This window comes from Parambassis ranga, chromosome 13 (genome assembly GCF_900634625.1).
Source record: "Parambassis ranga chromosome 13, fParRan2.1, whole genome shotgun sequence".
NCBI classification, from domain to species: domain Eukaryota; kingdom Metazoa; phylum Chordata; class Actinopteri; family Ambassidae; genus Parambassis; species Parambassis ranga.
In genome coordinates, this window is record NC_041033.1 from 20,912,715 (window position 1) to 20,936,841 (window position 24,127).

Here is a 24,127-nt window from a genome sequence, read left to right on the forward strand (position 1 = left end):
CAAGCAGTGCAGGTCTACCTAAGTGGAGCAGAGCTGTAATTACTTACTTTGAAGACTAAGATTTTACATCCAAAACACACAATTCTTACGGTATAATCTATTTTAATGTCCCCAGAAGCATCAAAAGTAACGAGGCTCAGCCGTGATTATAGGAGCTGTAACATCCTCACAAGTTGTAACTAAGCACTGTTGAAAAGAAGCTACAGCATCCTGTCACTGCCACATTTATGAAACATATGCAGCAGCAGCAGCTCTGACATAGTGACATGATTTATAGTCTGTTCTCTGTTCTCTCAGTTGACTGTGAATCTTCTCCCTCCTTCAGAGACCTTGCCTCACCACCCTGGGACTACACAGAGGACCATTTAGGACTTCACAGTGAATGATGGGAAAGTATGCTGCGCTCTTGTGCTCGGAGACACGCAGACACCTTTGAGGTCTTGGCACTGAGGCGGTGTGGTGAAGGGTATGAAATGCCCCATGGCAGGTTGGTCAGACAGGTGGGTTGTACAGAGTCAGTGAAGCATGGAGGATACTGTGTTCAGTTCAAATGTAGCACGTGAGGCCATGCGGGTAAAGTGCCTTGCCCAAGGACACACAACAACAATGACTAGGGAGGAGTTGGGATCGAACCACCAACCTTCCGGTTATTGGACAACCCTAGAAACTGTCTTCATATTTAAACTTACATTTGCATTATATTTTAGAAATTCCTATCTTGCAGCTGTTGTTTCTAAATTATTTGAGTAAAATCCCTCCTAAAAATGGTGTACCATTTTTGCCCACTAGGGGTCAGTGCATGCCCATCAACACACCTCACAACACAACTTAAGACAACAGTAAGCATTGTTGACATTTGGTAGCTGTCTTCATTTTGTTCTCCTCCATTAATCACTTATTGTACTAGTCAGAAATATGCAGCAGCTGACACACCCCCTAACAAGTTTTTCTGTCTGAGTAATTATTAATGTCTGCTGTTATTACCACTGGAATTCTAGGGGATTTCTGTTGTGTTGTGTTTCCTTATATTAAATGTCACCATTTATTACCTGTGTTTGACGAATAGCTTCTTCATAACGAACAATAGACACGATTTATGAGTAACATATTTGGACACAACCTCCAGGAGTAGGGACTGTACAGTGACTGTTTTCTATCTTTAGCGTTCCGTTGAATCATCCCTCAGACAGAGACCATCACTGCTTTGTTTTAGTCTTGCCTTCCTTTTGAAAATACACAATCCAACCTCTAAAAAGCAGCCAGACGCAGGGCAGTGCACCACACAGCCCTGCCCTGTTGGCTCCCCATCCTTTTGAAATTTACCATTCTACATTTAGACTCAGTTCTCCGGCCAGGCTGGCACAGCTCCTTCGCAGCCACCAGGTAAATGTGGAGGTCAGTTGGTGAGACAGCCTGCCATGGACGGCTTGTTGACATGTCTCTCAGTGGCAGACTGGTGAGAGTGTGTGTGAGAGAGCTGGTACTGCTGAACTCAGATATTCAGCATGTTCAGCTTTTGGCTTCCTGATGTGGACAGAAGTCAGGCAGCAGAGCTCTGAGAGCTAACAGCAGATGTTATACACTGCGGCCGTTACCCTCATTTCCTGGGCGGAGAGCTACTCGCTCTATTAGACAAGCAACAGGAACCAGAAAAAAAGAAGAGTTAGAGGAGGGGGAGAGAGAGAGAGAGAGAAAGAGGCAGAGCGAGGGAGTGAAAGAGAAAAGTTATCTGAGCTCAGAGCCTCCACAAATCACTTTGTCACCAGCAAGCTTTGACAAGCACCGGGAGAGAGAGAGAGAGAGAGAGAGAGAGAGAGGCAGAGTTAAATAGAGGTGTGAAGAGAGAGTTGTGTTAGTGCAGACTCTGGAAGGGAGAAGGCGTGAAGGAGCTGTCTAGGGCATGAACGAGATGATACCGATGGATGGATAGAAGGGAAGAGAGGACAGAGACTGCGATCCAACTCCCCAAACAGCACAAGAGGGACTGTTGCTCCTGCTACTGCTATCGCTGCTGCTGCTGCTGCTGCTCCTGCTGAGTCTGGATGGTGCTCTCATTTAAAGGGAAGGTGTGTTTCGTCTGCAGTGATATTTTAATCTTCTGATAGCAGACCTGCTTGAGCTGTCGGTACACAGAGAGCATAAACTATCATCATGTTTGAGAACCAGGCGCACAAAAAGACAGCTGCTGTGTCTGAAGGAGGCACAAGTCAGAGGCGTTGAAAGCAGTTTCTGGTGTACGGCAGCTGTACACAGATCACATGCTGTTATTGGTAAAAAAGAGGTAGTCAGAAGCAGATAGCAATACACATTGTGATCCGTTGTTCCGGCATAATTAGCTCTGGGCTGACTCAAAGCTCCTGGACTGTAAAGAAAGACTGAGGTCAAACTGTAAAAACAGAGAAATAGAAAGGCTATTTTTCTACTTTAAGCACTAATTACAGTGCTGTTTCTACTTATAAGAGACGTTCAGAGAGGGCATATCTATCTTAAATCCATACAGAATTGCCCTTAATGATCTGTGAAGTATCCTTGCGGGTCAAGCAGGACAATAAGCTGCGCCAAGGCTTTGGACTCAGATAATAAGTAAGGTGGGATCTGCCAAATGTGATCTTTTTTTTGCTGAGTGCGCTACTGCTCCTTTCACATTCGCTTGACTCGCCTCGGGGGACATGTAATGAGAGACTGCTCGGTGAGCAATACAGCAGAGAGCTGACACGTGGAGGGGTACACAGTCCGAATAAGTGAAATTGCAGTTGGGGGCCTGGAAATACAGCAGTCACACGTTGGTGTGTAAGTACAGAACCAGATCTGTTGGTAGTTGGGGTGTTTTGGACGGATGGGTGCTGTAGAAGTCCTCTGAGTTTTGCATGTTCGGACAGGCTCTTTTAGCATTTGACAGCTCCTCTCTGGACTCACTTCAGAGTCGGACGTCACAGTGTTACCTGTGTGGCTGAGTCACAGGCTGGCTCACCGCTCAGTGTGTCTGCCTGGTGGGAGTCTCTCCACCTGCTTCTATGCAAAGAAGGCCCGAGTGTTAGGTGCTTTTCACAGCAGTAGCGACAGCAATTGAGAATTTTCAGGACTTCTGCACACTGCTGTAATTGTTCAGTTCTGTGTGTAAACACTTTGCGTCAGTTACACCTCTTCACGGAGTGATTCAGTATTCCCTCGGATCCCTGGTGGGAGGCAGGCAGTGAAAGAAAAGGTGAGGGTGAATTTACTGAGAACCAAAGCGAATAAGTGGTTGTCCTACCAAGTTGCTACCATGAAACTGGAACTCTTGATGCTGATGGTCGTGTACATGGTGGGCAACGTAAGTGGCATGTCTACATGTAAGACTGTTGACCTGGAGATGGTGAAGAAGAAGCGCATCGAGGCCATAAGGAGCCAGATCCTCAGCAAACTGCGTTTGCCCAAAGCGCCTGAGCCAGACCAGGCAGGGGACAAGGAGGAGATCCCAAGCAACCTGCTATCACTTTACAACAGCACCAATGAGATGCTGAAGGAGCAGCAGGTCCCAGTCCAGACCATCTCCACAGAACAGGAGGAGGAGGAGTACTTTGCCAAAGTGCTACACAAGTTCAACATGACCAGTAAGTACCAGATCACTCACAGGAGTAACACATAATTCAGGTTTGCTCCTTAACCCCAACTTAGATTGGGGGTAATTGCTGATGTCTTAACCATAGTAGTAAGAATGTCAAGTATTATATGACTGTGATTTATGCCCCAACATTTACAGGAACTCGGGGCACATTACTCAACATACACACACACAGAAGCTAATGTATAGTAGATCTACGGATAGTTTCCACTTTAAAAAACGGTGCTTGTCAGAACTTGTAGTAACAGTCATGAACTGCTCATAAAGCACAAACAGGTGCCATTTGGAACTAAAAGAGTTTTTGCCTATAAAAGTGATAAAGATTCTACACAGAAGAACCAAAAACCCTCAGTCCAGCCAATCGACCAAAGCCACATCCATGCTGTGGAGCTAAAGTACAGCTAGCTGGATTATTAGCGTTACATTGTACCACTCGTGATTGTTAGAAATCAATTGTTAGACACATTTTCTTACCATTACATCTTTTATTGTTGGAATGTCAGCCTAGAATGCACCTGATCTGTGATACTTGTATCGTTACTTCGGCCCAGGTTACTTCTTAATATTAACTGATAAAACTATTGGCAAACAACTATTTGCTAGCTAGCCAATTTGGAGGCTAGATCGGACCTTGGGAATTTCGATGAATTACATACTGTTCTCTATGTAAGACAGCATTTTCTCAGCATGGCTGGGCAAGAAGCTAAGCTAAGCAAACTAGCATCACAGATTGACATTTAAAATCATTGAATAGACAAATCTTTCCCAGATTCTTACACATGGAACCTTTAAAACCGTCTCTGCAAGAGACAAACTTTATCCCTAATCAGGATTTGCCTAAAGGTTAGTCAGTTCCAATCTTGTCCATAAATTCCCCGAACACATGTATCCCTTCTGATCTCCACCCAACATCTTCAGGCAGCTTCAGGAGTTCAGAGATCACAGGCGTTACAATTTAGCAGGACCGCGCACCCCATCTGGTCTGCCGCTCTTTGAGTTGCCTGCATGATATCCGCGGCATTTTTACTGCTTTATTAGCGCTGTTTGTTTGTTTGGCAAGGCTGCGTGTGCTGCTTGTTCATCCAAATGGTTGTTGGCTGTAATTGTGCAACAACTGAAATGATTACGATAAACATATTTTTTTTGTTTTGTTTCTGTGCTCCATTGTTCTCCCTACAAGCCTATACTCCTCACCCTATCAGGCAGGCATTCACACTATCCCCCCTTTTATCTACCACTTCAAAAGAAAGACTCAAGTGGATGGAGCATGCTGAGGAATATGCAGACCAAAGGGAGAACAAAGAAATGTTTTTAGAATGGCATGATTTTGTTCTGCTTAGATGGAAACCAAAGAACAGGATGGGAAATAGAAAAAGGAGATGAGAGGAAGACATAAAATGCACTCATTCGCCCTCACCATCTCATTTTGTCTGTCGTTTTTTTTCCTTTCTCTCTGACTTTGTTCCTCAGGGACTGGGGTTTTCCTGTAACTGGAGCATCGGGTTCTCCCTTGCTTATCCTGTCACTTGATTGCCATCATATCTTTTTTTCTCCCCCCAACCATTTTCTATTTTTTTATTCTTGTGTTTATTTGAACATAATAACCCATCTCTCCTTTTCTCTCTCTCTCTCTCTCTCTCTCTGTCTCTCTGCTGGGTTTCCTGAGCTTATTATCAGCGTGTTTGCAGCGTGTTTGTGACAGGACAGCTCCGCAGGAAGGAAGGCAGGCTGATGGCCACTGAGATCTTGAGTGACTCAGGTCCGGTGCTAGCAGTGCCCATGGGGAGCACGTGTTTCCTACCTCTCTGGAATGCCAGAGAACACCCATACACTCTCTTAGCCCAGCTCTATATAGCACACAGTTCATCTCAACATAATGGAAAAAGAGCATGCCAATAGGATGAGAAGACATGTTCAGGCCTATCTAGAACTGTTTTGCAATTATTAATAAAAACACACACACACACCAGGGGGTGAGGGAGACAGTCCAGCTTCTCCTTTTCTGAAGCAGAATAATAGCTTGACGCTGTTTGAACTGAGCCATCTAAATAGAATCCAAATGGAAAACAAGGTTTTTATGTTCATTAACAATCCTATTCCATTTTTTTATTGGATGACTCACACTTTCCCGATAGCCTTTGGTTATACATACTTGTGTGCAGAGCATTGTAGAAGTTAATAGTCTTTGTCTCCATCGTGGTAATTGTGTAGTGGAATATGCTACATTTCCTAATCCAGTCAGCGATCGCATCTGTCCCCTGAAGCCCACACACACTCCACCTCTCCCAGTTAGCACGGTGTCGCTCCAGCTCCTTCACAGAGGGAACTCTTTTCTCCTTTGGAAACCATTCAGGAGTGAAATGAGCTCACAGCTCTGGAGTAATTATTTCACTTTAGCAATGGTAACAAGGGTCTAAGAGCATGTGAGAAGCAGGGAGAGAGACATTGATGAGTGGGGCTGTGGGAGGGTGGAGCCCAGTATGAAGGAGGCAGATATTTAGCTATAGTTGCTGGAATCTGGTTCCTCCCACTGGTAATTACAGAGCTGTCTCCCTACCTGTCACAACAGCTGTCCCCGGCTTACCTGTGGATAGGCCTTGATTCAACACACACAAATCCCCACCCCACACACCCATGTTAGTACGCAGGCTTAGGGTTCTCTCTGGAAGCCTGAGGCCCGGAGGATGAGGAGGAAATTTGACATTTTCTTCCGTCGAAGTGTTTCAGCAACAGGCCCCTGGAGACAATGCAAGCGGTGTTAATTAAAAAGTAGAAGTGAGGATAAAACCTCACTGTAATTATAGTACTGCGGCCAATATGCTTCTTAGGGGAAGTGACTTAATTTCCTGTTTCACAAACACTTCTCTAACCCTTAACACATTTATCTCCCATTTCTCCAACTAGCTGGAGACGTTTACTTTTCGTGCTCGCTGTTGCCCGGTGCACCACTGCCAGTTCACTGCCCTGTGCTTACTGTACACTGTTGTGATGCTCGGTGTTTTCATTCAACTAAACATACAAGTTAAACATATGACTCTGGGTGGGACCAGTAAAATGTCATCTCATTTCCCGTCACACTCCACATCAGCTCTTTTCAGTTTCAGTTTTGGCCTCACTACAAGGGGAGAAACACTACCTCGGCAACAGCCCAGATGGTCCTACTGGTAAATGATACACAAGCAGCCGTGACATGGAGTGTCCTGGTACAGCTCCCACCAAGTATGCAGCACAAGTATGCGAGGCTGGGATGTAATTCCTGTCAAAGAGTATTTCCCGGACTTGAGAGCAGAGAACCCTGGCTCTGGCAAGCTCAGGCAGTGTAGAGGCTTTGGGCCTAGGCCAGACCTTGTGCTTCATTGATACACATCTCCAATTTCTCCACACCCACACCCACACCCCTCCCACCCCTCACAACTGTGAGTTATATTCACACAAGTGCATTCTTCACTTTGCTGTTTTCTTTGCATCCGTTTCTGCTGCCTGCCCACAGCGCTTCACTCTCTGTCTTCTGCCTTCCCGTGCTTATCTTTGCACGTCTCCGTCCATCTTAATCTTCTGTGATGTAAAACTAGTAGATTTATGGTGTTAAAGCCCTCGGTAGCTCAGATCTGTTTTTTATAAAGCTCTGTAGGGGGAATGTTCCTGCTGTCATGATATGGGGAATTAAAGTTGCAGCCCTGTGGTCAACTTTGCAGCAGTTGGAAGGTTTTCATGTTTGGCTGCAGTTATGGTTATTGTGTAACACAGCTTTTCTATTTCATTAGCGAACAAAGTTTGACAAGCACGCTTTTTATTTCTGTAAGACAGGACCATGTCATAAAAAAATCTGAACTGTGTCAGTTTAAAGATCTAATTCTTTGAACTGTATGCCAAGTAATTCCTTTACAATTGTCCTACTGCCATGTCCTATTGATTGTACTTTCCTGTGCCAAGAAATTGTAAATGTCACTCACACAAAATGGATTGCAGTATCAAAAACCTAGCTTTTTTTTTTCAACCTTTATTTAACCAGGTAAAACCCATTGAGATCAGGATCTCTTTCACAAGGGTGACCTGGCCAAGAGGTCAGCAGCACATGTCAAAAAGAACAGTGTGTGTGTGTTGCGATGAAAATGTTCTTCCAACTGTGGTCAAAAATGCTTAGAAACCAGACAGAGCACTTACTACCTTTGTAGAAGGCTAGCTGCAAGTACTATTGACTACAAAGCCACACTTCTTCTAACTGTTTAGAAACTAAATTTACATTTTTGGACCAAATGTTGGCAAAGGAAAACCACTAATCAATCTAAACAGAAGTGTGTACATTTTTAATAATATTTCCTGACATACAGTCCTGATCCAACATAATGTTTATTTTGCAAAGCAGCTGAATCATCGCAACACACACACACACACACACACACACACACACGATAATCTATCATGGCAGCCATTAAAGCTTTGCAGCCAGCACACTGCAAGAAATGACTTTTATTTTTAGTGTAGTTGCACCAGCGAGGTGCAGTCTCATTGAGAAAGTATCCTATCATAAGTGCCTGCCCATAAAGGATCAGAAGTTTATATTAATAACAAAACAAATATGTGTATCTGTCCACAGGTCACACCAAGGACCCCAAAATCGTCACAATGTCCTTCAACACCTCTGAGATCCGGGCAAGTGTCGGAGACTACCAGCGGCTGACCACTGCGGAGCTGCGGATGCTCATCAAACATCCCAAGATTGCAGATGTGCAGCGTGTGGAGCTCTACTATTCCACAGGATCCTCGTTCACCTACCACGCTTTACGCTTCGTCACTAACGAGTGGAAAGACAAGTGGTTGACCTTTGACGTCACTGACCCGCTCCGTTACTGGCTGAAAGGGACCGGTGAGTTAGAGAGGCTTTGTTTTCTGATAGAAGTACAACTTCTGTGTGTCTGTTTAGTTCAGCCTTTGCTAGATGACATTTATCTTCACAGTTTGTAAATTCCTCCATAAATAATTGTCTCACCAGATGAGGAACAGAGCTTCCAGCTCCGGCTGTTCTGCGATTGCGACCAGGCAGGTGGGGACAGCAGTCTCAGCTTTTCCATCTCTGGAACTATAACCAGCCGGGAAGACACAGCGGGTTTGGACAAGCTGACTCAACAGCAGCCATACATCCTGACAATGTCCATCCCTCAGAATGTCAGCACCCACCTCAGCTCACGCAAGAAACGCTCCACTGAAAACAGCGACACCTGTTCAGCGTAAGAAACATTATACATATAGAATAAGTGATTTCTTCCTGTCTGTCATCACACACTTACATCAAGACATCTCCCTGTTTATTGTAGCCAAACAGAGACCTGCTGTGTGAGGAGCTTGTACATTGACTTCAGGAAAGATCTGGGCTGGAAGTGGATACACATGCCCAAAGGATACTTCGCCAACTACTGCATGGGCTCCTGCACGTATATCTGGAACGCTGAAAACAAATACTCTCAGGTACAGTGTGAATCAGCAAGCTTTTCTATGTAGCTTCAATAGACTGATAGAATAATTGGTTAAAGAGAAACATTAAGTGACACGCCCGTTAGCCTTTCTGACATAGTTTGCACTGATAGCGTCTCAGAGCCACTTGGCAGACTCGGTGTTTCTTCATCTACGGTCATATAACAATGTTAAGTGTCATTTTGGATCATTACAATAAAAAAACAACATTGACAGACAGGTGAACTGTATGCCCTCTTGTGGTTGATTTGAGTGAGTGCATGTAAAATCTTCTACATGACCATGGCAGCCAAGAAAATGGCATAGAGGCTTGTTGCAGGTGGAAAAAGATCACGTCTCTGCTTAATAACCTCAAGATAAAAGATCTTATGTTACAACGAATTGTCTTGTTTACATGTGGGGACTTTGTAAACCGAACTGGTAAATGATGTGTAATAATTAAATATGCCACATTTGTTGAATTAGTGAACATCAGGAAGCTTGTGTAACAAAACCACTTTGTTGGAGTGTCTGTAATTTAGTCTTCGAGGCTGTTTTGTTGTTTATTGTTTTGGCACATTTTTTGTTGGTGATGACACGCTGTGCTGAGTTTTGTGGTGTGTTATTGCTCACAGATTTTGGCTCTGTATAAGCATCACAACCCAGGAGCCTCCGCCCAGCCCTGCTGCGTCCCTCAGGCACTGGAGCCGCTGCCAATCATCTACTACGTGGGCAGGCAACACAAGGTATCTACACATGTGGCCATTCAGCGCTTTACATAGGACATTTTGTTATTTACATGAAACTCAACTGTTGATGTGTTCTTTCAGGTGGAACAGCTGTCCAACATGATCGTGAAGTCCTGCAAGTGTAGCTAAAGACACATCGCGGCACACACTGCTCTACAAGGATAGACGATGCTTGATGTGGACAAAGAAGTGAAGGTTTTAAAACCAGCAGGAACTCCTGCAAACTCTTTTGTGGGCAAACCATGGACGTCTTTATCGTAGATCTTTTTTTTGTTTGTACATATCTTTTTTTATTGCAGTAGTAAAATGATCTGTCTTGAATTAATTTATTTGTTGGACAGATTTGTAAAGAGGAGCTACACGTCTTTGAAATAATTTGTCATAAATCCAAAAAAAAACAAAACACACACACGGACCAAAGCGACCCGGTTGGACGGACGTTTGCTGCCACAGATGAATCCGTGGGACATTTCTGTTCGCCACATAGCAAAAAGGTGCTAACTCCCAGGTGGAAATACTGTGGTGGTGGTGGTGGTGGTTGGGGGTTTCCTGGAAGATAATACCACAGGTGTTATTGGAAAGAGCTGTGTCGTAAAAAAAGGACAGGAAAAAAAACCACAGGGATAGTCCAACCTGGGGAAACTCCCTCTGACTGAAAGGCTGGACAGCCGACTAAGCAACATTTCACTTTCACATTTTCAGGAACCGTCCATCAGCGTCACCTGTTTTGTACACACATGATGTTTTACTGTTTGTGTTCTTGATCGTGCTTGAAGCCTCCTGGTCTGTCAACAAAAAGAGAAATAGGGAAGCCATTCAGACTTTTTTCATCGCCATGGTAACATATTGCCTGAGGAAGTTTTTTTTTTAATGTGATGCTTCGTTTCAAAATGTTTGTTTCAGCTTTTCATATTTTTAGTGCACTTATGTGTAAATACATGTAGAAAAAGAAATAAAATGGTTAAATTATCACAGAGTGGAAGAGTTTCTGAACAAAATAGCATGTGAGATGCTGAAGATGTGTGACAGCAGTGTGCTGAATGGATGCTTGTGTATGCTCAGAGCTGCGTGGTACTTCAAATCCACAATTTTTGTGCTCCTTTATTCATATATTATGGTAAATTTTAGAAAGAATTATTGTAGTTATTGTCAGCCAGCAGCACAATATAACGATGCTTTAATGTTTGAACTTAAATAAGAGTTTTGAACCAACAGTCTTTGACCTGCTGTTTGTGTTTATATAGGATATTCTGCATTGATGCAAACTTTAGATGTTAGATGCTCAATAAAACAGTGAAAGACGGTCAGGAGGCGGACCGGTACCAGTGGAAAAGTGTGGCATGTGGACTGTTTCTGGACGACCACTGGATGCCTGTGTACTCTGGACACCTGAAGAGGGGCGGTGAGTCCTGCTGGGCTTCACTGATCACAAAGCCTGCACCAGATACACCCGAACACACCACGGCACTGGTTTTGTTTTATTTTTGAATTTTTTAAAAACTATCTCTTTGCACATGACCTACGCCACCTCGCCCCCACCCTGCCAACCCCAGCCCTCTCTCTCTCTCTCTCTCTCTCTCTGCACCCAAGGGATTACTGTCAGCCCATGAGGCTGAATTGGGAATGAGGAGAGCAGGTCCAGACCCGTTGGTAAGTCCCAGACTTAAGGGCAGTGACTACATGGAAAATTAAACACACACACACACATACACATGAAAACACTGAACCCACTGACACACAGCCACAGCTCAGGCACACCAACATCACATACCTTACATAAGCTGTGTGTGAGTGAGTGGTGTGTGTGTGTGTGTGTGGGGGGGGGGGCTGTGCTGCTAACAAGGTGACAGTGATCTGTGCTATCTTGTTCCAAGGCTGGTCATGTTACCCAGAAAGCACAGAAATGTTTTTTCTTCTCTCCTGTGGGAGAACACACACCTCGACTGTTTGAAAAGTGAAGTCAAACAAACAAACCCCCCCCCCCCATCTCACCTCTCAGAGTGATTCTGAATCATCTGCTGCCAGCTTTGGGTTCATAAGCACAATGTGTGCTGTGTTATCCTGACAGGCTAAATGTAATTAGAATGTTAAAAAGTTTTTTTTTTGTCTCTCCCATAAAACAGAAGGATTACCAAACCTAAACAAGAACAACATAAGGAGACATTGAACATACATACTACTGCTTTACTTTCCCTGTTATGACCAAACAAAGGGCACGACATGCATGTCAAGAGGCTCATAAATCCATCATAGTGTTAATGGAAGAGTCCCAGAGGGGAGTTAAACTCAAGTGGGTCTGTCCTTCCAAACCAAACTGATGTTCGCTTCTCAGCAGCTGCTTCCTCTCAGGCCCTCCTGCTTTTTATGGGACGGAGACAAACTGCTGACACCTCCAGAAGCACGTCCCTGAAACACCAAAGACAAAAGGAGTAAAGGTGGTGCCGATGTTATGCAAAAGGGGGTCAAGCAGGTGCTGTTTTACCACTAACACAGTCCACGTGCCGTCTTTACACGACTGCATGAGTAACCAGGAAATTGTTCTGTTGTTCTTCTTCACATAATTCCTCCTGTAACTGCATCCATGTGCTGCTTCATGCAGAAAACACCAAACAAATGCACGTTTAACAAGTTGACAGTAAAAAGACGATCACATGGGCTGGTTCGCCACGCCGCGCGGCCTTGAAAGGCTATTTCTGGTTCCATTTTATTACAAGTACTATGACATTGACAATTATACGTCCGCTGATCTTTCGCCACAACTGGTCATTAAAAGTGGAGCAGCAGAGCGGCCTGAGCTGACTACGACCTTAATAACAGAGCCCGCCGTCCTGCTGCTGCTGCTGCTCAGCTCTGCTTCACACACAGCTGTTCAAATCCATTGTTGCTCCAGGTGCACACACACACACACACACACACACACACACACATCAACAAACAGGAATCCCTGCTTCCAGCTGGAGCTGTTTTGTAATGCTTGAACATCGTGTTTAATCATTAGTTGTTTTTAATTATCTAATCACCATATCAGGTTATTGCATTGATTACACTCTGTAACCGACACCACGTGCAGCCATGTGCTGCTTTCTGTTATTGAAGTCTTAATGCTGCAGCTGCTACATCTGCAGCTGCAGATGTTTGCATTATTGATTGATTATCCATGACTAATCAATCTATCAATCAATCAATTCTGACATTTCATGGTCAAACCGGTGGAAATCGATCCTGTTTCAGTTACTTTTGCAGCTTCAGAGCAGATAATGATGACACCTGACCTCATCACTGTTCAGACTAGAAACATGGTGGCTGGATGTCCACGTGTTTGTCCATATAGTTATGGAGGAGCTAATCATTATTTTTGTGTTTTAATTCATGTGTGATGCAGACTTATTCATTATCCTGACTGAGCTCTTGGGAAATAATTAGGCTTTGATTTGAGTGTCTACAGATTTGCTGACATGTTAGAAATCCAGCTGACAGGGTTTTCCCTCTCCACCTGTCCTGCCCTCACCGCAGTCCCCTCCTTCACACCTGCAGTTTAAACCAAGATGCTTATCAACAGTGTGAGTCAGCCGACCATATCTCTCACTGCGTTCTTCTTCTTCTTCTACTACTTTTTCTTCTTCTTCTTCTCTAATCTTTTTGTTTGGCCAAGCTCTTTGAAGCTTGAACAAAACAAGGACAGTGATAGGGGAGCGACTCAATGAGGGAGACATAGAATAAAATACCACACACACACACACACACACACATTTGCTTGCCAGGAATTTAGCCAAAATGTCTACAAGAGGGAAAAACAGGCTGTTAGCCAATGAGAATTGTTCATTTCCTCTTCAGCAGATGTGCCCGGTTATCGTGTGCATAACCAGTAGCTAACATCATGGCTTCATACACAGAGGATCAAAGACAGGAGAAACTCAGAAACCCTCTTCAAAGTGCAAACTACAAAGGGAAAGTATGATGAACCACGTGAGCGTGTCTGACTGCTGGTTATAAAGCATGATGTGCCCTGACTCATTTGCTGGACCTCGCTAAGTAAGTAACATGTTTTCTAAAAAAGGAAAGGTACCAATTACATCTCTGAAGTGGCTCCTGCTCACAGCGCCGCCCCTCCATTTCCTTCCTTCTCTCTCTCTCTCTCTCTCTTTCTTTCTCTCTGTCCCTGGACACAGAGAGGGGACGGATCTGCCTCTATAAACAGCTACCATCTCCCTGGGTAATAAACAGAGGATCTGGCTCTGGTCTCTGAAAACACAACAATGTCCATGTAGGATCAGTACCCAGGGGACAGGCAGCCCTGAAATAGCAGTTTAATCTCACAACCCCGACTCAGGAACGCAAACCCAGTGGGTGATGGTGACGTGAATCCGACATGTTTCAGGGGCACCAGAGTGACCATTAATCTGCTTCTATTACATTAGCATCTGTGGTGTCAAGATGAATGCATATCAGCTGGGTTTTCTTCACCTTCAAGGTGAGATAGTTTTAAAACATTTTCACTGTCTAAATGAGTTTATGGGCTGAGAAATGAAGCCATGATGGCAGAACTGCAGTTCACTTGGCTGCCTCTAGAGGCAGCCTCCAAATAAGAGTCAATACCCACATACCTCCACCTTTAAATGTCCCACTTTACTGTATAAATAAACATGTTCACAGTCTGGCACAAACATAGTTTGGTCTCTATTGATCAGTTCCAGAACCGTTTTTTTGCTGTGTGCGCAAATGCATCGGGGAACTGAGCCACCAGGGGGCCCCAAAGCTGCAACTTCAACCTCACCTGAGGAGAATTAGGATTACCTGTCCTTATCTGCAGCTTCCTCATGTGTTTATTATATCGTTTATATGCTTAAAAATACATTTATAATGTTAATTAAAAAATAAGCTGTAATGATAAGCTGTGGCTCGTGTTTTTGTGGCATAAATATGTCAACATTGTTGGACTGCACTGTCGCAGTGAGTGACGTGCGGGCCGCCGACAGGTACCATGGGAACGACAGAGTGTCGTACAGCTTTACGGCATCAAGAAATATTTATGCTAGTGTGGCAGAAAAACGCACGAACGGAGAGAAGAAAACGGTCAAAGGATAAAGGTAAAGCGTTTATTGATGCTGTGGGATGAATGGTGAAGATATAAAACCGCTTCTAACAAGTTTGTTTGTTATTTGTCCCTTCTTGCTAGCTAGCTCAGCCGGCCTCGGAGAAATGTTAGCTAGCTAGCTAGCTAGGATTTGTGTGCTCATGCTCGCTAGAATACGATGACACGTCACATGTCAACGTGCGTGCTGTCCTGCCATGTGACTGACTGACTGACAGCAGGCTGGGTGTGTTGTTGTTGTTGTTGTTGTTGTTGTTGTGCAGCTGTCTGCTGTCATCGTCCAGTGGAAGCTGTATCTCAGATATTTGCCACTTAATATTACTTTAGGATAATTTACGATTAAGTAAAGGGTTATTATGAATAACACTAACTATTTTTAAGTGACTGATGGTGTTGATGTTTTTGGCCTATTGTGGCTGTGGATCATTTATCATTATAAATACAGTGTGTAGATAAACGTGAAGACCTCTAAGGACACTGTAGATTAAAATGTTTAAAAGCAGATTATTAGTGCCACATCACTGCAGTATGTGATTATGGTGTATTTTATTTGGAGCTTTGTCTTTGCAGAAGCAAGTCTAAAAACTACGTTGGAGCTCCAGCCCATGAAGAAAAGTGTTTTCCCAGGACCTTCATATTCCTCAGGACCTCCTCCTGGACCAGGATGCAGCAGGGCTGTCTTCACCTACATGGTCAGCTGCCTTTTTTGTTTTTAAGTCAACCAGTAGACCGAGCTGACTGGCCAGTGGCCATCACTCCTCTCTAATTCATTCTGGACAGACTTGGCAGGTAAACAGATGACTAGTTAAAAAGCCCGGAAGCAGACATTTTGAGGATACTGCACAGTGACTGTGATGTTAAACATATAAGTGTGATATATAAGCATTATTTTTTAGTGTTTGTAGTAGTTTGTTTTAATTGTTGTACTTTAAAATAGATGGTTTGTTGTATTACAGTCTTTCAAAATTTAAAGTAAACATTTTTTGCTTTAAAACCCAATATCTGTTTTATTTATTGATGAGTAGAGGATTGTCATTTACCTGGTTTTATCATTTTTTAGTTTATTTTGTTTCGTTTTTATGTTGAGTTTAACTTGCCTGAGTGGCTCAGCCTTGCTGGTGAAGTGTAATAGATTGTAGCGTCTTTGTGGATCATCTAAAGGGTGGGGTATCTCTACCAAACAGCATCGTGCACAGGGCCTCCACAAAGCTAGAAACAACCCTGATCAGTTCTCTTCTGTTCTGACATGGTGGTGAGTTTTTTAATGACTCACTTATTTGAATTTTATTAGGACTTAACTATAAATTCTGCATAATTAAGTTTGCTTCCGGGACTGCCTGCATTTGCTTCACTCGCGCTCCACCTCTTTGCCTGCTCGTATGTGACAGTGTTTGTCAGATTGCACAAAGTTCATATGCACTTGAGGAAAAACTCTCCACACCAGCAGTATGCTGTGTTTGGAAACGTGCTGGCCTATAAGTTGCCTCGCTTCAACCTCTTGAATCAAGCTAACAAAACAAATCTGAAGACATTACATTGGTTTTAAAGGACATTTAATTATTATAATTATATTTAATTAATTAGTAAATTCTCTTAACTAACCCTTAAATTATTGGAGTTGATATTAGGTGTATGATTCAGATCAGTGAAGATAAATCCAGTTTCCCTACAACAGCACTACAAAATGAGACGCCCAGCAGTGCACTGAGCCATTAAAAGTAAATGATTTTGGACACTTGTGGCTGTTTAGTAATAGAAGCCACTGGAACAGAGGCATGCTGGGAGAGTGGGGGGGGCAGGGCACCAGCCCTCCACAGACCCCTTAGTGAGTTTGGCTGAACCGAAGCAGTGACCCTCACCAGTGGGAGTAAACTTGAGTTCAATCACACTCTATTACTCATCCCACTGCCTCCTCCGTCCACACACACACACATAGTAAACCTGGGGAAAGGCTGCAAATAAGTGAGGTGTGACTCAAGTCGCAAATCACACGCTGGTGTTAAACTGACAAAGTGGACATTCGGTGAATGTACACACTCCCACACGTTTGCTTGTATCAGATGGTAACTTGAGTCTTCTTATTGGATGGATGGGAGGTGTGAGGTTTTGGAGGGGCAGCTTGGTCTGTTTTGCATTAGTCAGCCGTGATCTGCGGCCTCCTGTGCCGGCGGGGCGCTCCGCCGTATTGATGGGCGCACAAAGGTTATGACAGCAGAGAGAGCGGCTCGGCAGCCATCGCCTCCTCTCAGAGGGACGTTAGGTCAGCGTGCCCCGACCCCTCCTTTCTCTCCCCACCAGCTCTAGAATTCCCCAATGAACAACACATTCCTCCTTCCCAGTCCCTGTGTTTATGACACGCCATCCTTTGAAGCGCTGTTTTCGTGCATGTGTGCACGAGTGTGTGAGTGTTTGTGTGTTAGCCTTGAGCAACTGAGCCGTGGTAAATACATAAACGTTTCAGTATGACACTATCAAAGTTGCTGCATGCTGTAAGTATTCTGTGGATCAAACACACCTGAGCAGGTACGTCAGGGCACACATCTGTGTAACAGCTGGACTTTTTACATCGCTAAACTGAATTACACAGAGAGAGAGAAGAGAGAGGGAGAGTGCATGAGAGTGATGGGTGGAGGAGAAAGCTGTGAGTCATCACCAAAGTTGGGATGCGCTCATTTTAAAAGGCAGAGAGAGAGAGAGAGAGAGAGAGAGGGAGGAATACTGGCTATTGAGACAAAGACAAACAAATGAGTTGCTGTTCTAATTAAAGCAGTCTTAAAGGAGAGGGTGGGGGTGTTAGGGAGTGGGGGGAGGTGGAGGTCAAAGCTAGCTGACTCATTCTTTTACACCCATTTCCTGTGATCAGGGCACTTTGGGAGCTGGCAGCAGGGTGAAATTATGTCGACGGTTATGCAGTTCTTCCTCATCTCTCCTCCCTTGAATGCGCTCTCACGCACAATATTTTAACATATTTACACTCATATATCACACACAGACATTTACCTATATGAACAAAGCATCTAAAAATCAGAATAGCTAATAACCTCCTCCTACCTGCAGGTTTTTATTGTGTAAATACTGCTGAGTATTGTCGTCCATTTGTGCCACACACATCTGGAGTGTCCAGTGCCGTCTGTAGACCCTTTCACACAGGAGTCACATTGTGATGATGCTATGAAGAAACCTGCTTAATTCTGGTTTGCTCACCTCGTCAAATATCAAATAAAGCCAGCATAATGCCTAATAAGCTTTTAAAGGGCTTGTGAGTGTTGTGCAGTCAGACGTATGTCACAATAATGTTTGATGTAACATTGTGTACCGGTATGCCTCCACCGCTCACCCAGAAGCTGTTCAACACTGCTTTGAGCCATGCTGTGTGAATGGGGCTCTTTGGGAAGTGTGCACACTTATATTAATACAGAGTTAGGTCAATTAAATGAATCCTGCTGCTGGTCGAGAGCCACAGGACTGTACTGTTGGCCCAGTTCAGACTGTAGATATGGATGAAGAGGGAAGGTGTCGCACTGTGTTTTTATCATGGCTCTCAATCATAATGTCGGTGCACTGGCTCGTTAGTTTGCTAACTATTTAGCTACTGCTAACAAAAGTCCATCCATCAATGACAAGCTGGTTAACATTAAAGTAACAATAATTTTTTAGAAGTTTCTTTGGATTATTTGAACCTGTACATATATAATCTATAATAAAATCAATTTTGCCAATCAATACATAAAAATTTCTCTTTGGTTGCTTTGCTGGCTCTGGAATAACATCCACTCAGAGTAAAACAAGCTACAAAGCTCCATCTTACAGTTAGCTGCCAGCTAACTCCACTCCCGGCTATTGCAACATATGCCTGATGCAGGTCGTGTGTACTTCCTACATGAAACACAGAGCTACATAGTGCTGGTTCAGGTGCTAGGGCGTGCTCAAGCTGTGCATGGGGGTTTTGTGGCTTTGTTTTGTGTGTTTTGGTTCAGATTAAAGTCTAATTTTCTGCTTTGGTCCAGACCAACACAACTGAACCATGAGTGCAACTACACCTTTAAATAACAGGAAGTTAGATTTTCTGTACTTCAGCTCTGTAACGTTACTCCACAGTTCCCTACAGCAAAGGTCCTGTAACATGTTAGACACACATTGATCTATGTTGTCAGTCACTTATAATAACAACCTGAGCCCGTCAATGGCAAACACAGGCAGCTATAGTGGACATAACTGGATGTGTGTAGCTGCCCTGTGGGTTTTTGCTCACTAATGTTCTGACAGCAAAGACATTTTATTCCTGTCAATCAAAGAAACATGAGGCTTTTTATCCTTTAAACCTGCTGAGAATAAAATATCAGTTGTCAGCATTCATAACATGAGCCAGACTTTGAAAGTAAGCTCTAACTCAAACCAGTCTATCTCAGCATCTGACCCTCTGGTGCTGCTGAATCACAGAGGCGAACTCTCAATGCACTGGAACTGCCGAGAGCTTCAGACACAGCAGCAGCAGCTGAGCAATCTCTGATCAAATTGATTAAAAAGTGATCGGCTTTCTGCCCAGATCAAGAGGATGCTGATTCAGTCTGATTCACTCCACTGAGGTCCGCTGAGTGTTTGGAAGATAGTGTCTGGGGTTGATTTTTGGTTCACACCACCTGATGAACACATGTGACCGCACCGCTGAGTGTGGTCCTCCTATTTTCTTTACGATATAGATATATACCCACACCGGTCTCTGCACTGCACCTAGGTGCAAACGGGGCCGTCTGCTGCGCCTCGATCGGATGCTGCCTCCCGCCCCCCCTCCCTGTCCGGCCACCCAGGAGCGCAAGATGTGAAGTAACACTTAAGGAGTACAGTAAGGAGAGATAAAGGAGGCACAGGGATGAGTCTGGAAGGCACCCAGAGGTCTGTCGGCAACTAACAGGAAGGTCCAACAGTCAGAGCAACAGGAAGAGGAAACTCTCCCCCACAACATCCTGGATGGCCTGCCTGCCTGCCTGCCTGCCTGCCTATGTGTGGCTGGATATTTTCAGACTGTTTCTGTGTTTGTGCTTCACAGCTGGTATTGACATGGCAAAGTTTTAGTGTCTCATTAGTGACTTATAAACATCTGTGTTCCTTGCTGTTGTGCAGCGGTTGGGAAAGTACTGTCGTTCTCCTGACAGATATTTCGGGGTTTGTCTTGTCTGCTGCTGTTGTTTGTTTGTTATTGGTGTCTGGCCACATCAGATCTATTCATGCCATTTGACACGGATTCAGCCCCATTAGAAGAGGCTGGGGTGCTTTTCACAACAACCCCGTCTCTCTTTCCACCTATTGAAGTCTTCCTTCCCCTTTTAAGTCCCACAGTCATCTAATGGTCAGAGTGTGTGTGTGTGTGTGTGTGTACCCAGACATCCTGAGTCACTTATGATGCGGGTTCCTTTCTGTGGGAAAAAGCTTGACCATGTGTGCTGTGCGCCTTCCCTTCATTGCTCATAAACAGTAGGAGCGCGGCCTGCGATGTAAAATAAACTAGCCGCCACAACGTGTCGTCGCTGCCGTTAACCGCTGTGAAAACAACAACCGCACGGCCAGATGAGAAGGCTTCACTGGGTCACACAACAGCTCCGCTTAAACGCCACTGACGCTTTGATAGATAATCCTCACTTGTTTTATGAGCTCAACTGCTGGAGGGTTGCCGTCTAAGCAGCTGTAGGATGTGGGTGTGATGCAGAGTTCGTCCGAGCCCTCAGTCTTAAATGAAGATTATAACATAACGTGAGGTCAGATTGTCAGAATTGTTGATGGAGAGCGGCGGTACGGGTGGTCCCTCCTCTCTCTCTCTCTCTTAACTTGTGCCCACAACATTTGAACCTTGAATATTTACAGACTCTGTGAGTCTATTTCACATCCTCCACCTCCGTCTATCTGTATTCCTCCTCATGACTTTTTGTCTTTCTCACTCAGGCACAGAGACATGGGTCTACTTACTTCAATTTCTCATTTCCTGTTTGGGGTGTGTATCCGATCCCTTGTTCTCGTGCCCAGCACACATCAAACACTTGTGCTGTTCAGAATGAGAAAAAGAGACAGAGAGAGAGAGGGAGAGGGAGAGAGGAGGACACCATGGAAGCATACAAATGAGTGAAAACTAAGAAGGGGTGAGCTCGATCAGGAGGAAAGGAAAATTCTGAACTAGCCACAAGGAAAACCAAAGGAAAATGTAAAAAGTAGTGAGAAATACAAAGCAGATAGTTATCATAAGATATGGCCAAATATGGCGAGACATGAGTTCATTCTCTGAGAACGCTTCTCATCCTTATCTCATTCTGAAGGAATCTGGGCTGCATTCACTTCCCAGTGCAATTTGTTTTTATTCATCCTAATTATCTGTTTAGTTGGTCATTTTCTAAAATTTGCTTTAACAAGGCTTTTGGTGCCAGTCAATCAGGAGGGGGGCCGCTGGGTAAAAGCCACCTCCCATAGTCTGCCTCACATTTCCACAGCACAGAAGTGAATCCACTCACAGGCTGTGTGTGTGGGCTTCCACTCAGGTATGGAGATGTGGTTTCAAGTGGCTCTGCTCTGCTCTCCTCACTGTTTCAGCACATGAGTCAAAACTGGCTGGAAAAAAAATGTTCCAATAGTCATGTGCAGAAGATAAAACTAAATGTTACAGAGCGGTTGAGGGATGTAGGAAACCATTTAAATGCCACCAGTTAAAATGAGATTTCCATGTTTTTGATTTATTTGATGATCAGGTTTTACTTTGTGGAAACAAGATGGATGAAAGTGAATAATAGAAAGAATGAGAAGACACAACGACCACAAACCAGTGTGGTCACAATCTGAAAATACCAGTGAAATGAGTTATACTGTGATTTTTTTTAATTCAATTTTATTTATATAGTGCATTTTACAATCAACAATGACAAAAAAATGCTGCATTTTCCTGTTGTTCTAGCTTTTCTGTCGATTTTCCTTGAATAAATACAAGGACAATAAATAAATAAATGGTTAACATTATGACCCTAGCTCAGGGGTAATAGTATGTTTTTATAAATAATCATTTTCCGTGACCATTTCCATTTTTGGTGACATAACTCTTGGCGTGTGTTTTGATACTAAAACTATTAATGTGTTCTAAAAACATCATCTTAACTCATGGGTGCTGCAGAAAAGCTGATATTATTTTCTATAATAACACTCAGCGGGAACCCTGTAAAGGTATAAATACATTTAAATATACATTCTTCTGCTGTGTTACATCATATGTGTCCTCACATACACGTTGTAGCGGATTTTCCTGCAGGCACTGAAGGTAGCATCATTATTTTATACCTTAAACTGCCCTGCAAAAAAATGTAAACAGGCGCTCGGCAAAATCTAAACACAAAATGCCTTCTATACCCTCCTCTTCCTCCTCCTCCTCCTCTTCCTCCTCCTCTTCCTCCTCCAGTCCACACCCATGGCTACAAGTCCAAGAATCACAGGAGAGGCTTCAGTGTGGAAAGGTAAAGTGGCAGGAAGATTTTCAGGCAGGTATGCATCACGTTTTTTTTTTTTTTTTTTTTCCAGCGACATGAAGTTTCCAGCTGCTCGCACAATGTGTCACACAGATGGCTCTCTGCTGACCAACGGGAGGTTTCACTGGTAGACTTTGTCATGAGCGATCCCCGGATTTAACCTTTAAACCAAGCACATGCCAAGATGGATGGAGGCTTCTTTGTCCAGAATTTATCTTTAATTTGGCTTTAAGTCTGCCTTCTAGAAAAACATATGGTTCGAATAAGCGCGACCCCCCACAGACTCCCCGAAGTCAAGCGCTCATTAGTGAATTATTCGGACAGAGTGAAGCAGAGGAGACTGTTTCAGCTGCTGCAGAACACTGGGACTGCCTGACATGATGCTTAAAGGGGAGGAGGACTTAAAGCGGGGTGTACTAAATGCTGCTTTGGTCTTACATGCTACAGGATAATAAATAGTAAGCAGTTCTGGACCGGGCCTATGTAACAATATACTGCACTCAGTCCTCAGCCCTCATCGTTCATTGGCTTGCGGCCCTGGAATGTCACTCACGTTCCCCCCCTGACCTTCATCTGTCTCTCTCTCTGGTTGCTCGTATATCTCAGCGCTCCTCCATTTGTGTTTGTTTTAACTTTCTCAGGACCCCTCCAACGCCCATACTCATGCATCGTACACCCGAGAGGACAGCAATTTCCCTCCTCCGAGCAGGCCACATTCTCTCTGCCTCTCTCCCTCCCACTCTGTCTCTCCCACTCACTGTCTGCGTTTACTCTCATGTGGAGCTGAGGCTGTAACGTCAGCTTGTTCTCAGTCACTCTCACACTGTGTTTTTTTGCCTCCTCCCTCAAGCGCTACTAGTAAAACCATCACAGAACTAGACAGCTCAGAAAGAAGGAGGCGAGTCATGGCTAATCTTGCAGAGAGAAAGTGAACTCACACTCTGAGGTTAGTAGGAGTACGGCAGGGGTCATGGTGAGTCACACACAGTGTTTGGCCTCTTATGCCTCACTGCGGGATGTCGCCCTGTGAGTCAGGGCGGCAGACTGGACTGGGCTGCATCCTCTCTGTCTGTCTCAAATGCTTCTCAGTTACGTCTCTGTTGAACTTCTAACCCTGACCAACCAAAAACCAAAATACACCACACCACACCACAAGCCTACGTCTCAAAGGGTTGACGTTTGGGGCACAGGAAAGACGTCCCTCTCGTCTGACTCCGCAGCACTGCTGAGGCTGAGGCAGGAAAAGGGCTTCAGCTTGTGGTCCTGCTAAAGGTTGCGTGATGTTTTTATGTGGGGCCGGGGTGCGTCAGATACCATGTAAGAGTGACTAAAGTTTGCGGTGTGCACCTGTGCCGTGTCCCCCCTCAGCGCAATAAAAGGCCAGTGGTGAAGCCCGGAAACTTCTGTTCCAACGTCCTCAGGCCTGACAGCATCTGTGACAGAACTAAAGGAAATGTGACTGATTCAGTTAAATACTCTGAGTCAGGCACAGATTTTCACACAGGCTATTTTAAAAATAAAACAAAACAAAAAATAACTTCCAGATAAAACTGACCTATAAATGAATCACTTACCTTGAGCTATAAACAATGATTCAGTTGTACTCACCATCTTCTTGGTATTTTCATATGAACTTTCTCTATCAGCAGATGTTTGCCTGAAGATCCAAAAAGTGAAGGTATGCACTGACCTCTGCTGGTTAGTAGGTAAACAGAAAGAACTCAAATGGAAATCT

At 44.2% G+C, this 24,127-nt stretch overlaps 1 protein-coding gene across 1 annotated transcript; it reads left to right on the top strand.

The window, feature by feature from the left end:
- Nucleotides 1-1,555: 1,555 nt before the first annotated feature.
- Nucleotides 1,556-10,239, top strand: tgfb1a (transforming growth factor, beta 1a). Its single transcript, XM_028420200.1, has 6 exons — nucleotides 1,556-3,593; nucleotides 8,202-8,471; nucleotides 8,598-8,832; nucleotides 8,920-9,070; nucleotides 9,691-9,801; nucleotides 9,886-10,239. Exons 1-6 carry the CDS (start codon nucleotides 3,266-3,268, stop codon nucleotides 9,931-9,933), a joined length of 1,143 nt encoding a protein of 380 aa, XP_028276001.1. The 5' UTR covers nucleotides 1,556-3,265; the 3' UTR covers nucleotides 9,934-10,239.
- The last annotated feature ends 13,888 nt before the right edge of the window (nucleotides 10,240-24,127 follow it).